The sequence below is a fragment of the Tenrec ecaudatus genome, chromosome 11 (genome assembly GCF_050624435.1).
Source record: "Tenrec ecaudatus isolate mTenEca1 chromosome 11, mTenEca1.hap1, whole genome shotgun sequence".
NCBI classification, from domain to species: Eukaryota; Metazoa; Chordata; class Mammalia; order Afrosoricida; family Tenrecidae; genus Tenrec; species Tenrec ecaudatus.
The window spans coordinates 17898272-17916936 of NC_134540.1; the positions used below are offsets into that span (position 1 = coordinate 17898272).

Sequence of the window (18665 nt, forward strand, 5' to 3'; positions counted from 1 at the left end):
CATTCTCCTTGCCATTGGCGCCATTCCAACTTGCAGTGGCCTTCGAGGAAAGCGTAGAAGAGCCCTTTGGCTTTCTGAGACGGCAACTCTTTATGGGAGTAGAAGGCTTCCTAATGTACCATGTGGTTAGCAGTCCAAAGAGTAACTCACCACACCACCAACGTTCCCTGAAATATGCCCATTGGCAATTTAATTTCTCCTTTGCTCATGTTTCAGAGCTTCAGGTTTGGAGTATGTTGTTTTCCTTGACTGCCTGTCTCATCGTCTTTAGCAAGCTCGGGTAAATTGCCTCTGCATTAAACCAGATTGTAGAACAACAGCTGTTTTACTAAATCCTTGCCCATTCAGTCACTGGCCTATTGATACAATAGATACAATTTAGCTACTGCCTATGACACACTCTCTTCTGTAGTAGGAAGTGCCATTGAAATTAGGTTATCCAGAATACAGCTTTTTAATAAAGTGTGACCATTGCCGTTAGTAAAAAATGTTATGCTCTTTAAAAAAATTTTTTTAATTGTGGTAAATGTATGAAGTGACTTAAAAAGTTTGTAGTGAAATTCTATTTTTTTATTCCATTTTCCCATGTTTTTTTTGCCAATTTAACACTTCTCACATATATAATTCAGTGACACTGATTATATTCATCATGTGTACAACCATTATCACTGTGTTCTTTCTAATTATACGATGACTGTTAACACAAACCCAGTGCCCCCTTTCTTCCCACCTCCCTCCGGCCTTGGTAACCACTAATACGATTTGATCGATACATTTGCCTATTTTATATGTGAGATCATAAACATTTGCTTTTTTGTGACTTCTTTCTGATGCTGTTAATTTTTTTACTGTTGGAAGAAATATATAGCCCACTATTTGGTAATTCAAGGTTTTAAAGTGTGTAATTTAGTGACACTAATTACATTCATTCATCATGTTGTGCAACCACCACTCATATCCTTTCCCAAATTCTGCTCCGCCACAGGCAGAACGTCAGTGCTCCTAACCAGTGATTCACACTGCCCCTCCTCGGTCGTTCCGGTAACAACGAACGAGCCGTGGCCTCTATACCTTTGCCTTTCAGATGGGTTAGTGAGATCACATAATATTTGCCCTTTTGGGATGTACTGCCTGCACTCAGCTTGTTTTTAAGGTGCTATCAATATTTTAGATAACATTTTTTTTCTTAAATCAATCTTTTAAAAAAATCATTTTTTGAGGGCTCACATATCACAATCCATACTAAATCAATCTTCTTTAAGTACCAATAGAACTTAGTTACACCTTTTAGTTCACAAAACTCGCTGCCGTGTAAGTTTTCTGGTTCTTGGGTTAACTTCTAAGTGAAGGGTTGGTTCCGTAGAATCCTTACATTGAACTTTCCAAGGCACTTCAAAAACTCTTGGGAGATGTTATCATTTGGTTGTATGTTTCTGTTCCTCCGTTTAGAATATGGATCTACCACATTCCTTAGCTGCAGAGTGCTTCATCATCTGGTTGTAGCACCGTTGATTCGGCATCATTCTGTTAGAAAGCTTTCAGGTTGTTGGCAGTTTCTAGATTTTGGCAATAATGTTCTTGAGCTTACTGCTGCACAGAGCGCAGCCTTTGGCTTACATAATGGAACAACCAAAACAGAATGTCTGACTCAATGTCTGGTCTGAAAACATTTCCAATTGCTTTTACAAATGCACTCGGCATTTTTATTGTAAAAAATATTCATGAGAGTGATGTATCTTCCTCCTATTTAACCCATACTTGTCATTGCTGCTTTTTAATATTTATAAAACTTAGGGAAACAGTATTATCTTGTTAATTTAAATAGCACAAAAAGCTCTCCCCTTTTTTCTTAGTAAAAATATATCCAAAATCTCACATCTGATAGCAAAGTATTATACTACTTTGTATCCTAGTGTTTCAGAATTATTTTCCTATTTGGTTTATATTTTTTTCTATTATGAATAAGACTGTAGTAAGTATTTTTGAGCTGGAATTAGGATGGATTTTCATAGATGTAAGTTACTGGGTCAGAGAATAATAGTAAACTGTATGCTCTTGAAATATATCAAAAACAGATTTCTGAAAGGCTTTTGTGCTACTTTGTGATGTCATTTAATCTAGTCACCATTTCTGCCTGCTTGGCTGCCTATGGATATGCCCCTAAAAACCCACTGTCTACCCAGTACTTAAGGAACTTTTAAATATCTCAATCTGGCCCTTTCATGCTTGTTTTATTCATGCCTCTCCCAATAATCCAGCAAACTGTTCATTCTCCCTTCTTAATTGCTTAATAACTTGTGAATATGTCCACTTCTCAGAAACCCCAAAGCTACTGAATCTTTAAGTCAGGCCACTCCTACTCTTACTTATAGCAGAAAGCTTAATTAACCCCTGCGTTGTTTCCCTCCCCCCCTTTAATATAGGATGTATACACTGAAATACAAATTTATCAGCAACACTTCTTGTTGGAAATAAAAAAGCTAATCAAAGTCCTTAGCGTGAATTCTAATTTTGTTTTTTTCTTTACAGTCTCATCTCTTTACGCTTCTTTGTAGGCCCTCTCTCCTGTTCTCTTTCACATATCTCAGTGTTTCTAATCGTCTCTTCCTCTAATAGGCCTCAGCCTATATTCTTTCTTCTTGCACTCTAAGGCTCCCCCACTTGCCAGGTTTCCAGACTTGGTATCTGCCCCGGTGTGTGTTCTCCTGACACAGCACACCACCATCAGATCTTTTAAAATCATTTTATTGGGGGCTTTTACAACTCTTATCACAATCGATACATCCATCCATTGTGTCAAGCACATTTGTACATTTGTTCCCATCATCATTCGCTAAACTTGCTTTCTGCTTGAGCCCTTGGTATCAGCTCCTCCTCTTTTCCCTTCCGTCCAGAACCCTTGACAATTTCTAAATTATTATTATTTTGTCATGTCTTACACTGTCCCATGTCTCCATTCACCCACTTTTCTATTGTCTGTCCCCCAGGGAGAGATTTATATGTAGATCCTTAAAATCAGTTTCCCCTTTCTACCCTACCTTCACTCCACTCTCCCAGTATCACCACTCTCACCACTGGTCCTGAGGGGTTCAGCTGTCCTGGATTCCCTGTGTTTCCAGTTCCTATCGGTACCAGTGTACATCCTCTGGTCTTGCCAGATTTGTGAGGTAGAACTGGGATCATGATAGTAGGGGGAGAGGAGGAAGGAAGCATTTAAGAACTAGAGGAAAGTTGTATGTTTCATTGGTGCTATACTGCACTTTGACTGACCCTTCTGTAAGGGGATGTCCAGTTGCCTGCAGATGGGCTTTGGCTCTCCACTCCGCACTCCCCCTCATTCACAATGATATGATTTTTTGTTTTTTGATGCCTGATATCTAGCTGATTCTTTCGACACCTCTTGCTCACATAGGCTCCATCTTCAGATCTTGTTTGGTTATATGTACCTTCTCTCCTCCACCCATATGCTCATGAGCTTCTGTAAGCAGATACTGTGTCGTGCTTATCCAAGTGTTCCCAGACCTAGTGTGGTGCCTAAAGTGTGGAAGTGCTTTAATAAATATTGGTTGATTAATTGAAAGCATTTCAGGGACTTGGCATTAAGTCTAGAATAGAATTATGTAAAAACATTTTCTTTTCTTTATACCTCTCCCACCCAACTCATTTCCTGCCATTTTTTGCTTTTATAATCTGTGCTTCATACATTTAGTCTCTGTGTATTTTAAATGACTGATACTGCTCAACATTGATCTTGATTTTATAGATACGATTCCTCTCACCCTGGTGGTGCTGTGGGTTAGTCATTGGGCTTTTACTTCAGGGCTGGCTGTTCAAATCCACCAGCCGCTCTGAGAGAAAGATGAGTCTGTCTGCTCCTATAAAGCTTTACATGAAACTCTGTGGAGCCGTCTTCTTCTGTCCTGTATGGTCACTACCCAAGTCACAGTCAACACCCAGCGGTGGGTTCTCTGGTTTGATCATTCCACCTGGCGTGCCTTCTCTTCCCTGTCTTCTCTTTCTTCATTTTCTGAAACCTCTCTGCTTTATCAAGGCTGCTTCAATCACTTCTTATCCTTTAGTATGTCTTCTTATATACCATTTCTTATAATGTAGTTCTTCCCCCACCCAACGGATCTGTTGTGTCATTATACACTTGACACCTTGTATGTGTAAAGTAGAGATAACTTTAAAAGGTTGGCAACAAAATGGTTAGAATTCTGTCTTTAAGAAAAGTTGTCTTGATCTACGGGAGATGAGACTTTTAGAGCCTGAGTGGCTGCCACCGTGAATGGTGAAATTGTTTGGCATTTGTTGTATAATTTCTGAGTCTGGTTGCTCATGGGCTTCTAGATTTGTATATTAAAACATTCTAAAACAGATTGAATTTACTGGAAAGTCAAATAACCGTGCACATGGTGGGTACAATATATCTTTATTAGAGGAAGTAACAACCCAAGCCGAACACAGAAGCAACAAAATGTTATTACAGCATTATTATTGTTACTTCAAGGCTAACAATTCTGTTGTCTTTTTGGAAAGTGCCTTACACTTCTTAGATTTCTCTTATTATCTGCTTTAGAAAACCAAATGAAAATAATGCTTGTTGAGAAATTAGGACATTTTGTTCACTTGAAATATATTTAATTTTATCTTTCAAAAATGATGCTCAGTTTATATAATCTAAGTTTGAAAGTAATTGATTCAGCATTATTTAATTCTTTTCTCAACATAAAATTGAAATATTTCTATCTGTAATACAGAAAACATAGAACATGATAGTCTTGATTTTCCACAGAATTGGGGTTGCTTGAATTTTTATTGAAAGACATGATCAAAAAAGGTTTCTCATTTTAACCTAGTTTTGTTTTTAAGGAAGGTATTTGGGCAGTTGATTTGGCATTTATCCAATTTTATTATAAAGCAATGTTGGCATTTTGTCTCATCTGTAGAAAAAGTTCATTAGAGTTGACGATCTAAAAGAGCCATAAAGAAGCATGCCCTAATGAAACTGTTCCATTTCGGTGCACGGTCACGATTTTACCTAAATCTAGGTAACTCCTTCAACTGCCAGGTTTAGAGTCTTTGGTAACTTGAAGGCATTTGTGATGTCCCTAAAATGCTAGAGAGCTGTAGGGCTCTTGTAGAAGAAAAGAACTAAAATTTAAATGTATCATTTAAATAGATGGTTTTTTATTCTTTAACTTAGAATGAAAAAAATCGTGAAAAGCAATTTTAAAAACTTACTCAAGTTAGTTTGCAGTAGATGTTTTTCTTTGAATGCTCTGGTTAGAAATAACTATAATATGTTGGGAATAATGTAATCTAATGTAGTAGAGCTTCTGAAAGAAATGATATCATGAAAGAACTGTTAGTGGTTCCTGAACTGTTACTTGTGTTAGATTGCCTGCTTCACTGGCCGTCTAATCTCAATAGGAAAGATACTTGTCTGAGAGACAGCATGAGCCATCCAATTTTATACCATTTAACAATATTTGTAAGTTAATTTATGGGAACTGAAACTCCTGATTAACTATTTGAGACTATTCGTAAGTACCCAATAGCTTTATGAATGCACATGGTGGAATCAATTGTGTGTAGACCAGATGATGGTAAATTGTGCGTGGAATGGTGAGTAGATTATGGCTGGGAGGGGCGGGTTGAAATAGGGGAATTTGGAAAGGAGTCTAATATGCAAAATGGCTCAGAATAATTGTTCATGCTTTTAGTTTAATTACTTTTGTGCAATGTAGTGTTTGCATTTTGTGAGCTTTTCTATGCACATGCACAATGTTTCTCCTCAGGCCCCCTTGTATTTGCTGGTCCTATTTTTATGAACCATCGAGAACAGGCTCTAGCCAGACTCAGAGCCCGTCCAGCACAGCTAAAGCCTAAGCGGGACCAGCGCAAAGGTATTTGGTCTTCCTTATCAACCAGGTGGGAGCTCTCCCCATGGCTTCCCCTGATTTTAACTGTATTTCTGGGAAAATGCACCAATCTGACTCTCTACTCTGCTTCTCTCGTTAGTTTATAGCCTGAGGAGAAAGAACTTGCTAAAATGCTAAGCTGAAAGTGGGACCGTTTGTCAAGTGACTGTCATGCTGCTTGTTTCTTTCTTTTTAATTTATTTCTTTTTAACTTCGATGTTTTCTGTTAACTTCGATCAAGAAGGTGTTTCATAAGATAATTTTCTCTAGTGCTTCTTTCCAGATATCATAAAGTTAAGGACAGATGGGGGAAATGTCATTGGTTTCTCTTTATTATCTGCCTGTAGGTGTCTGACATAGGATATGTTGGTCTTTTTAACCCCCAGCAACTCCCAGACACTGTATTTGCTTTGGAATTAATGCAACTACTGAATCCATTGTACAAAGTCATAATGAGTTAATACGATTTTTATGATGCTTCTGTGTTTTAATATTAACTTTATATAGCAAATGGGAATGTACAAATAGTTAACCTTTGAAGGTTAAAAGAGGTTTAAGAGCGAGGTTTACAGATCTTCCCAAAGAGTAACTAGAATTATCTCTGAGGTAGTAATGTTCTGGGTTAACTAAAAATATTCCTAAAGTGTGCTTTTTCTTCTAAACCACAATTTACAAGGCATCTCCCTCAGGGAAGACTGTAATGTAGAGAGTTTGTAAATTTTCAGACAGCTGTGGGTTATGAGTGCGACCCCCGTTCCTGACTGTGACTGTGAGTCGCATTTGTAGGTAAGTTGGAGCGGGCGCACGTGGTTGTCATTTAGTCTTCCCTTCCTGCGGCTCAGAACTGCCCAGGCCACTGTGAAGACGGCTTGAGGGAGGATTTGTTGAGACTAAGGGCTGGTTTAAAAAATTTACTTGGCCATAAGGGGCATGTAGGAATTGTCTGTAAAATGCATGTTGGATGTTTATAACCCAGGGACTGCCTTGCTATGTAAATTGTCTAGAATTTTCTTAAATATCTAGAAAACCAAAATGGAATAGAATTAACTTAAGTTTACGTTTTGCTTTCTCCTGTGCTGAAAAATTGCGTACAATAAATTGTTAGAGCGTTTACATATAATAGCAACTGTATTTTAATTTGCCTCTCTCAAGCTGGCATTTGTCTCTCAAAATAAAACAAAACCAAACAAAAAAGCCTGTTTTTAGTAAAAACACAAAGAGGGAAAGTTCTACCTAAGGTATCTTCTTCAGAAACCAAAATTGAGGGTGCTTTAAATCTAATGTGCTTAACCACAGTAAAATGTGTTCTTGTTTATTTCCTGACTACCAATATTTAAATATTTAAATCTCAGAACAATGGTAGGCAAATTGTGTTTCCCTAGTGTCCACATCTCTGATCCCTTATTATTTCTGCTATGAGAGTGCATTTCCTCTGGGTTTATTTCTATGCTATCATCTCCAGTAGAATTCTCCCACGACTTGGCCTGAGGCTAAATATTTACATATCATGAAACAGTCCAAAACTTGTTTCTTTCTACTCAGTATTTTATGGGGAACCACCTATACTTCTTTGGCCAGGATTTTAAATAAAGACCAAAGATAAAAAAATAAACTTGACTCTTTACAACAATTCAATAATGATTTTCTCTAGACATTGCTAAATGACTTAGCAATAGTTAACCTGACTACATTGATCTGTCACGGGGTGATTGGGTAACAAGGTTCTCTGAATCTGTAGCTGCAGCTTTGGTTTCTAATACCTGCTTTGTCATATTCCAGTATAAGTTTCAATGTAAGTATATGGTTTTAATCAGATTTTATGGTTTTGTAGAGTGAAACAGTTTTATCTCTTTGCCCCTAAAATGATTTTTAAGTATCAATGATATTTTACCAAATAGTGCCCTCTTGGAAAGAAAGGGAATTCGTTATCATTCACTAATTCCTATCTCCCTCCACCCAGTTTTTTCTCCCTCCTCCTCTTCCTCTTCTTCTTCCTCCTCTCCCCTCTCCCGCTCCTCTCACTCTCCCCCCTCTCCACCTTAGCTGTTATTTACTGATGCACAGTTCTCTTCACTTACTGTTGTATTTTTGCTGCATACTTTCAGAAGTTTTTAGTAAATATTCTTTCTAGTTAGGTCCCTCCTTTTCCTTGTTCTGTTTGCATTTCACTGTATTCACTGACAAGTTCTCTGTAACTATTTGCTGTCTGTGTTTTACATTTCATTATGCTAGAGTACAGATTGTAGGGTGATAATAATTAAATTTCTGGACAACAGCTTCTCTGAGGGTTTTAAGCTGTAACTGCTATGCTTTATTCTTAATAGGAGGGAGCTCTCAGATGGTGTGTTAGCTTGGGTTCTCTAGAGAAGCAAAACCAGTGACGTGTGTGTGTGTGTGTGTGTGTGTGTGTGTGTGTGTAGAAATTTATAGCAAGAAAACGATTTCACACAGTTGTTGAAATGGGCAAGTACAGCCTAAGTCCATCCAGGTTCTAAGTCTGTGGGTCAGATGATACACAAGGCTTTAGGAGCCAATAAACCCATGATTAACAGGAATACCACAGGTTGGTGGCTATAAAGGCAGATGAACCTAAGGTCAGCAGGTCAGGCTTTTGCCTGGAGAGGCAAGTGAATCCAGTGTCAGCAGGTCAGATGCCAGGCCACTCATGGCTAAAGTCCAACAAACTGGAAGTCAGTTGGCCAGATGCAGCAGTCAGACCCAGAAAAAATCAAGGCAGCTTCTCCACGTCTCCATTTATAGAGACAGTAGGGCACATCCCAGAGGATATTTTCTTCTAATTGCATGAGGGTTGTGACACCGAGTAAGGGGTTCGCAATCCACCCTACTCGTCTTACACCTGCTTGACTGCTCACAACGCTATTGTGGAGTTGGTTACATTGTGTTAGGTCACAGATCATGGCGGATTACTAGGCCTTCACTTCCATATCACTGAAAATCTTGGCCCAGCCAAGTTGACACAAAACCTGAACTATTGCAGATGGAAAGACTAGTTGGAGAGTTTCTGGATGACTGGAGGGACTTCAGGGAAGAGCACAAAATCGATGTTAGATGAACAATCTGATTTAAGGAGAAATAGAATATATTAGCAATTTCCATAATCAATGCTCATAAAAGCAGCCGTCAAGAGATCCAATTGCACGTTGCATTCAGTCAGTCTGCCGCCCAAGATCTCTTTACAAGCGTTGCAAAGCAAGGATGTCAACTTTGAAGACTAAGGGACACACGACCCAAACCATGTTATTTCAATGGACTGCCTTACCTTCAAGTGGCAGTTGGATGTTGACTAAGGAAGACGGAAGGAAAGCAACGTGATGCTTCTGAACTCGGGCGCTGAAGAAGAATATTGGAAGTACTGTGGACTGCCCAGAAGAACAGTCCGACTGTCAAGTGTGTAATAGTAGCTGGGCTGATGTCAACTATATGGATAGCATGGGGATAGTACTTTCCTCTGAAGAGTGCATGTCTGGAAGTATTTACATGGTGCCTTATATGAAACTATATGGTAACTATATATTTAGTTAGATATGTGAGGAGAGGCTTCAAAAAATTGTTGGAAAAATTTCATTATCTTTCGCTGCCATTTTTCCATGAGCTTTTGGAAGCTCCTGAGTACAGTTTTTAGGTATAGAAGTGTTCTTGTTTCGATTTTTTTGCTTTCTGTTTTAAAATTGTTACTATCCTAAAAATAGAAAACTAGACATTTGTTAACTACATCATTTAATCATAAAATATTTAAGATGTCAATAATTTGGGGCAGGAAAATGCAGTGTTAAACTCTAAATCTGTCTACTTTTTACTCGTCTGTAAAATGGAATAATAATATCACATTTTAGGGTTGTGCTTATTAAAGAAAGCAACAATAATATTGACTGATGTTTAGACATCATTTCACTTTATCTTGCTCAGAACATTGTATGGTACGAACACTTACTGCTATTTTCTAGACGGAGAAGCTAAGACTCCGAGGTCCGGTGTCTAATGTTAGTTAAACCGCATTAACGGTAGTGCACCATTACTTCCTAAGCCTCCTTGGCACAGGGCCGTGACTAGTTTCATTCAAAGGGCTGCGTGGATTTTCACAGCATTTAGAATGAGGCAAATAGGCTGAAGTTGCTACCACTCCTTGCTGATGCATTCTAATAATTTTTCTCAATAATTCTTGGATAACTTCTGTGATATGCATGACTCTGAAATGATCAAAAGTAGTAAAATGTAGATTTAAATACCAATTAAAATTCAAAGAAAGTGCCAATGTGCATACTCAAATATGTGTATATAACACTTACACATACACGCTCTTTTTTAGATAACTAGTCTAGATTTTTTTTTCACTTGGCCAACCTGCCCACTTTTTATTGAACGTGGAGCACTGTGGACATTGCTGAAATTTGAACCACACACTCACACACCATGATCCCTCTTCTTGCTCCTCTTGAGAAGCCCAGAGGCGGGACCCCCTCCCCCCCATTTTCTGGAGGATAGAATGAGGGATCTGGAGGGCTGGGACGATGCATGAGGGGAAATCAGAGAAAGTGGGGTCGGGGCAGGGCAAGCAGGCAGCAGGGTCAGTGGAAACACTAGATTCTAGAAGCAGCTCCACACACACAACACAGAGAGGCAGAGACCAGGCTCCTCAGTCTCTGCTCAGGCCCAGCAGCCGCGGGGGGCCAGGGGGCGGGCGATTCTGGGAGAGACCAAGGGTCCAGAAGACATTCGGGTCCTGCCTGTCTTGAAGCGTCTGCCAGGAGGGGCTGGGCCAAGGTCCCTGGCCTCTGCTCTGGGGCACACTACTCCTGATGGCCAAGGCGGCTTTGATGGTGGCCACCAGCTTCAGAAACTTGCTTTCTGTATCTGCGTGGCCATCACCAAGCTTCTTGGAGTGGCCCACCACGGTCACTTCAAAGATCCACAGTAAACCACTCAGACAGCGAGAGCCATGGCTCTATTCTCGATATTTCTTACCAGTATTTCAGAATATTTAAATGACTACATATTAAGGAAAATAAAGATTACGCTGATAGCTAAATGAGGCGATTGTAAGATTTTTTGATACCTAGTTCTCTTTCTTACAAATCTGAGAGTAAGTCTCACTGTTGCTCATTAACACTTTACTGAGTATTTGGCTTGAGCAGAAGTTAAATTTGTTGGATATCACTTATTCTTGAATATGCAGTAATTTTTTAGCTACTTAGAAAATACCATTTTTCTTCAATGAAAGTTTAGTTATTCCTAAAGTATTGGAATTGTGCTTGATTCTATTTTTTAGCCAACATTAAATACCAGGTACACACAACAATTGATTTGTGTGTGTGTGTGTGTGTGTGTGTGTAATGTATATGAGGGGGACTTGAAAATGTTCATGGAAAAATGAAATGAAAAGATAATGGAAAATTTCCACAAAACATCTTGAAGCCCTTTTTTGTACATTTATTTAGTTTTGCTACTATTTCTGGAAGTGATTAAGAACTTCATCCCAATTTTTAAAAGTTTAACTACCAATATTTTCCCCATTCGAGTATTTCAGCAATTACAGAGTTACAAATTATATAGATGAACCTGAAGAAAATGTTCTAGTGTTATTCTGACCTCTTAAGTAATCGCTACAGTCCCTTTCATCTTACTGTTTTATTTTTAGGTCACTAGCCCTGTTTTACCTTCCTTTCTCTGATGCTATCTCTCTATTGTGGGATTTGTATCTATGTTTAATCTCTAGTTCAAAAGAAAGGGCAAAAGGCTAAATACAAAGGAAATGGATCCTAATTACCATCCATATATGTACATGAAGTGGAATGGAACTTGTAATGCTTCATTAAGCCTGGCAAAATGATGTGAACGCAATTTGATTCTGTGTTATCAGATTTGTTTTAATAGTGTTTTTTTTAAAAAACCAGTGAGATAAAGATGTAAAATTTCTTGTCATCTAGCATCTTAATTAGTTTTTGGAAAACTTTATTCTTTTGTTTAAATCATTTATTATAATTAAACATTCCAGTGTTCTTCCAAGGTGAAGGACTTTGAACTACGATTGAATTTCATTAAAGTGGCATGAAGTGAAATGTGACTGCCTTTAGCCAATCCAGCCTTGCAGATTTATTTTGTCAAACCCCACATTAGATAATTTAGCAGAAGAGGAGTCATATCCTTTACCTTACAGTGAAAGTAAAACCTCTCACTAATTCAGAATTTATGATAATTCAGATACAGTATTTGTGATAATTTTTCCACTAAAAATTCAACATAATTTCTTCCTCTGTGAATTTCCAGGGTCATACTTATAAGGGGAAACCTGTCTAAAATCACTAGCTTTTCAAACCAAGGGCTCAAGAAATGAAGGATTCCTTCAGCGTGCCTTCAACCTCTGGGTCCAGCAGTTAATTCTTGTATGTTAAAGGACTTTTATGTTTCTGATACATTTTTATGTAATAGAGGCCTATTTTGAGTTGTAATATAGGTAACCACATTTACTATAGCAATGAGTTTAATCTATAATCTTGTACTGTTTGGAGGTAATTAAACTGAACATTTACTTACATGTTCCATGATTTAAGACGTGCTCAGTAAGTCACCTGAACCGGTCCAGTCTGTGTTATCCCGAATTAGTGAGGTTTTACTCTTCTCGTGTTAAGAAGATTTTAAAGCTTTTCAAACTTAAAGTAGAGAGGCATTGAGTTATGGGAAGAGAAATCATACTTTAGGTCAATGTTGTCTTAAGTCGATATTACCAGAAGTTAGAAAGAGATGATGTGAAACAAAAAGATAAAGTGAACATAAAATGATCTCATATGTTATTTTGCTTCACATTCTACAATGGACCGAGACAGTAGGAACTAAATTAAAAGTGTGTGTAGATTCACACATGTATCTGCACATTAAACACACTTCCTTTTTAGAGTTGGTAGATAACAGATACAAGAGAATGATGTAGACTAATTGACCTTTTGAAATGCCTTCCAAATTTATTCTCTGTGTAAGAAATTCGTGTTTTGAGGTACAGAGGTCATGCATAAGTGATGTACCATTTTAGGTTGGGGAAAGTAAGTTACTCCCCTTATTTACACATTCAAGATGGAAGTTTTTATAAATTTAAGAATGTGGCTTTTAGTGGTTTCCTTGCACCGCCACGGTGAAATGAAGAAACCAGCACATGCATGACGCAGAGTGGGCTTGAAGCCAAGGTGATGGAGGAAACTCTACCAGGCAAAGAGGAAGAAAGAAGTGCAGGGAAAGATGTTTGGTGGAAGGTAGGTAGGGGTTGCAGGCAGGAAGAAGACTCAGTGCATACAGGCTGAGGGCAAGGAGGGACAGGGAAAGGGAACTAGGAGCAGATCTCTGACTTCTGGGCAGTAAGTAAAGCTATTTGGTCTTTATAACATTTTAAAGAATAATCGACTCTAGGTAGACAGCATAGACTTCTAAGATCTGTTTGGAAAAGCTAAGTCAGTGAGTCAACTAAGAATTTTTTTTTTTAATGGTAGTACTAACAATATAACTAAGCTTAAAATAATTGTTTAATAACTTTGCATGCAGTTGTTTTTTATGCAAACTAAGTTTCCCCACATAAACTGTCACAGTTAAAATTTTTGTTATTCCTATAAGTTTAACGATTGATCCATTTATACCACATACGTAACTGATGAGCTTAATAGGTTTTGTCCCTAACCAGATCTTCTCTCTGTTTTTATTGATTTAGCACTATTTGCAAACGCAAGTATACAGTATATCTTTTCAAAATTGCTTCCTTGCAGGTAGTCTTGATCTGTCATTTCTAACAGCTGCAGATTCTTCTTGCTTGTACCTTTTAACACATTTCTCTGGTTCTTCCTTGGTGAAACTGATCTGAAATTTAACCTCAAAGATGAATAATGGCTTAATTACACATTGTAACCCTTGTAGATGGGAGTGGAGAACGTGGAGAGAAGGATGCAAGCAAAATCACCACATACCCTCCCGGCTCAGTGCGCTTTGACTGCGAGCTCCGGGCTGTGCAAGTCAGCTGTGGGTTCCACCACTCAGGTAGCACTTTGGACTTTGGGGTGTACCTGCCTTTTTTTTAGTTGGGGTTCATAATTGTTTACTTTTAATGGTTGTAGTCTGATGACTGAGTCAAAAGCTATCTCTTGTGGCAGTATCTCCTGAATCTATAAAGCTTTATGTGCACTCTATAATCTCTTAAAAACTGGCTTGAGGTACAGGTATTTGACCAGAGATCTGACTTCTGATTCTCTTTTCTGACTTAGTTTAGAACTGGGTTTAAATTTAGTTTGAGAAACTACTAAAGATGAAGCGATTTCTGAAGTCCCTTTCATCTCTATAACTGTGTGATTTTTATGCCTTGTCTTGTATTGGAGCGTGGTATCATTTATTTTTCTTAAATGTAAAAAAGAAGCAAATAGTTAACATTTGGGTTTTAGCTTACGTCGCATTACTTAACTGTTATGAGACTAAAAATGAGTTAACTTTCTTTTTTGACACCTACTAGGTTTCCTTATTTGATAATGCCATGATAGATATTTGAAGTTCTTTCACATTTCATTGTTGCTTTACATAATTGTGCTGTGCACAATCCTATCTGAATCATTATGCCAAATGAATATTAGTGTTGTTCTTAACTAACATGTAAGAGTTTTGAAATACTCATGAAAAAAATACGCTCTTTTGACATGCAAAGATTATTTTTCTACGGAAAGATTGTTTCATTAAATATGATGTCTCAAAAATATGTCTCTTTAAACTTTGAATTTTAACAGTAGCACAGCTTTTCCTATTGTTGGGGTAGACCTTGGACATTTAATGAGAATAAAGCAAGTATTTTGGTTTCAGTGGTTCTGATGGAAAATGGAGATGTCTACACATTTGGATATGGGCAGCATGGGCAGCTAGGACATGGAGATGTCAATTCCAGGTACTCTTACTTCCTGTGTGAAGAGAATGAGTTGTTTTGTTTTTTTCTTTTTTCTTTCTCTCTTCGTTTCTCCTCTTTCTAGACTCGAAGTAGTTTTACCACATGGGGCCCATGAATTACTAGTGATTGCTAATGATTCCTGACTTTGTGGCTGCGTGCTTTCACAGGGGTAGATGAATATGAAGTTTCGGGAGAAAAAAAATAGGTTTTCACTTTCTACTAACAAACCTGAGTCTCAAAAACCAAACCCCAGAGTCTCCTGGATGTTCCAAGTGTTCATTCTTTCCATGGTAACTGAGAGGCTGGGCAGTCAAGTGCTCCCCGAGGGGGCTCGAGAAGGCAGTCCAGGCAGCCGTCTTCTGAAAAGCAAGCCACTGAAAACGACTTGGGTACAGTTCTACTTGCACAGAGACTAAATTCCAGAATCGCGAAGAACGGATTATGGAGGAGAGAGAGTTCTAGGCCAGTATTTGCCTATATTTCATATGCCACTTGGTTTTACTGCTTTCGTTGGGGTCTGACCATGCAGGTGAAGGCTTTATAGTTGAGCCTGTGTTGCTGCAAAGAATGTTCTGTGCGTTCCAGCGATGTGTGCAACATTGGAACCAGGCATATTCTTCCACTTGTCTTTTCCCTGCCCTTGCTTGCTTGGCAGAATGCGTGCGTTCTGAAGGAGCTTGTAGACACCGTCGTGGGCACGCTAAGTGGAGATCATGTACTGAGAATACCAAAGCTCTGAGAGGAAAGTACTTTTGGTTCGTGACACCATAGACCTGCCACATCAGCTCCCTTTCATTGGACTCGTCTTACAGGAGTGAGAAATACGCTTCTCTCGTTTAAGATCCTGTTACATATGATTTACTGTGATAGCAGCTGGTCTTTTTTCAAACTGACACAGTCAGGGTGCTTTTGGTCAAAAGTAACACAGAATCTATTGTGATTAGTTTAAGTCCTCTGGCAAGACGACTTAAGATTTGACATGAAAGTGGTTTGTTGGGAAGGCACTCCCGTGCAAATAAAGGGAAAAGAAGCAGGAACCAGCAAAAAGGCCCTTCAGGCACCATTGGGATCTTCCTGACACCTGTGCAGGAAGAGAAGAAAGGGCTGACTCGGGAGAATCACTAGACTATGGGACAGTTCTGAGCACATCAGCCAACTTGAGGAGGTGTCCCGAAGCCAAGGTTGCCCAGAAAAATCATGCTTTCGGAAAGAATGGGCCATCAGGAATGCCTTTTCCAGGCTGGGTCACAGACAGCGTTCCTGGGAAGACTGACAGCCAAGATCCAAAGAGGCAGCATCCAGGGCTGTTAGTCGACTGTGCTCCTTGCAGCAGGTGTCAGGACTGATTCACCTCGATGGCCACCCTACCATTTTACGTATCAGGGGCCAGATTTGACTCAGCATCTGTTTGCCACGTGAACCCAATTTCTTTTCAATTCTCCCTCTGTCTTAATCTCTGTGCTGTCACAAGGTGTTGCCAGAATCAGCTGGCCTACATGGTCTGCCATCACAGGGGTAGAATCAGGCATTCTCTCCACCGAATCATTGCAGTCCAGAAGTTTGACTCTATTTTGGGCGCACCTTGTCAAGGTTAAGGAGCCCTGGGAGTGTGGTGGGTTATGCGTGGGGCTGCTAATCACAAGGTCAGCAATTTGAAACGACCAGCTGCTCCTTGTGAGAAAGATAAAGCTGTCTACTCCCATGAAGAGCTACAGCCTATGAAGGCCACAGGAACATTTCCACACTGCCCTATAGAGTCGCTGTGAGTCCTAATCGACCAAGATGGCAGCGAGGTTTGTTTGTTTTTATTTTTTGGCTTGTCAAGAACAGAGTTAGGCTGTTTGGTAAAGATCAATTATTTTTATCCCCTGGCTGCACATTATAATCACCTGGGGAGTTTTTTAAGCTACCAGGTCTGGATTCTATACTTCGAATATGTAAAAGGGGTGGTGATTGTGTGTGTGTGTGTGTGTGTGTTGGGGGCATAGTGCAGCTGTCATTCTATTTGGTTGTTGTTGATATTAAGACTCCCAGAGTGTCATGTGCATCCAGGATTAAGATCCACTGCCTGTCCCTACAGCTGTGGCAAGGTTAGCTCATTTACACAGCTTAAAAATGGGGATGGAATGGAATGTCTTTCATTACCTTGACAGATTTTGTTGTTGTGAGAAGAGACAAATGAGGTATCGAGTTGAACTTTTCATTGTACATAAGTGCAGCATATAATTCCCACTGTTACCAAACAGTCTGTGAAACTGTTCCCACTCTTAATATCATTGTGGGATGCACCATCGCAGCGGTGACCTGTGGAGCTACCCACTGGCCAACTGATGTTTTCACGAGGGCCCCATAAAAAGTCACTTGTGGGCAGAAGATGAATCGGGACTTTAATTTGTATGGCAGAAGAACCTGGAAACTTAAAAAAAAAATCATTTTATTGGGAGCTCATACAACTCTTACCACAATCCATACACCCATCCATTGTTTCCAGCACATTTGTACATTTGTTGTCATCATTCTCAAAACATTTGCTTTATCTTATAAAATCTGATAACTTTTAATGTTGATGATTAAACATCAGGATTTCTTAAGACAAAAACTCTGGTGAAGTTTGGTTTTAATTGCCCAGAGTCTTTCTTACCTAACTTGTAAAGTTCCACACGTGGGTCCCTTTATTGAGACGTAGCTCACAGGCTGACAGCATCTGGTGTGGACAGATGCAACTTGGATGGCCTGGTGTAATATGCTTTGTCTTATGAAGGGTCACTGCATGGTGGAGACAGTTAAAGACTTGACTAGTACCAGAGAGGCTAATGGTTCGACCCTGCCCTGGCCCCCTAGCAGGCCTCTTGGCGGCCTGTGCTAGCTGCCTTCCTTCTGAAGGAGGATCGCCTGTGAAGCAGCTCTGCTCTGCACACAGGGTGCTGCTTCGGGTCGGAATAGACTCTATGGCAACCAGACAACAACAGCACATCTCTTTTCCGTCTTCAGTCCCATAGTTACGTGTGTGTCTCTTTGTGGCAGTTGGAAGGTGGGAGTTAAGAACTGTTATTAATTCAGAAAAGAAGTACATGCTTATCTGCAGGAACATTGCTCTTTCAGCGTAAATACAAACTGCTGTCGAGTCTACTCTGACGCACGGCAGCAACGCTGTGTTCAACGGCACCAAACTGCCGGGCCCTGCGCCACCCTGAGCCCAGTGCTGCAACCATTGTGTCCGTCAGATCCTCTGGTTTGCTGTGCCCCGGCTTTACCAAAGTACCCGAGTCACAGGCTCACCATCCTCACTGCTGTTAGCCGTCTAGCTGCGCATCTTCTAAGACAGATTCGTTTGTTCTTTTGGAAGCGCTAACTCCAGCCAGGCAAAACATTGATAGACATGTAGTTGAAATAAAGTGTAGCATTGCGGGGCGTTTTTTGAGAAGTTTCTAGTAATTAATTGCTGTTACCTGGAATTTGTTGCATAGCACACATTAATTAAATGTGGTTAATATAAGACATAGTGTAGTGCACGTGATGAAGATGCACAGAGTGGCTGATGGTCTCTCTTTGTAATGTGCTATTTTAGCAAATGATCCACCTACAGCAGTGGTTCACAACCTTCCTAAGGTCATGACCTTTTATTACAATTCCTCATGTGATGGTGACCCCCAACTATAAAATTATTTCGTTGCTACTTCATAACTGTAATTTTGCTACTGTTATGAATCTTAAAATGTAAATATTTGATAGGCAGGTTGTATTTTCATTATTACAAATTGAGCATAATTAAAGCATAGTGATTAAACACAAAAACAATGTGTAATTATGTTGTGAAA

General features: G+C 39.4%; 1 protein-coding gene across 11 annotated transcripts in view; it reads left to right on the plus strand.

Moving 5' to 3' along the window:
• The window catches only part of MYCBP2 (MYC binding protein 2), a 253443-nt gene that overhangs the window by 83846 nt on the left and 150932 nt on the right, over nt 1-18665 (plus strand). For 10 of the 11 annotated variants that reach the window (XM_075562947.1, XM_075562949.1, XM_075562951.1 and 7 more), the window contains exons 18-20: nt 5802-5909; nt 13839-13958; nt 14766-14847. In XM_075562947.1, coding sequence (XP_075419062.1) covers nt 5802-5909; nt 13839-13958; nt 14766-14847 — 310 coding nt within the window. The remainder of the gene's footprint in view (nt 1-5801; nt 5910-13838; nt 13959-14765; nt 14848-18665) is intronic. The other variant, XM_075562953.1, reaches the window with a different exon arrangement.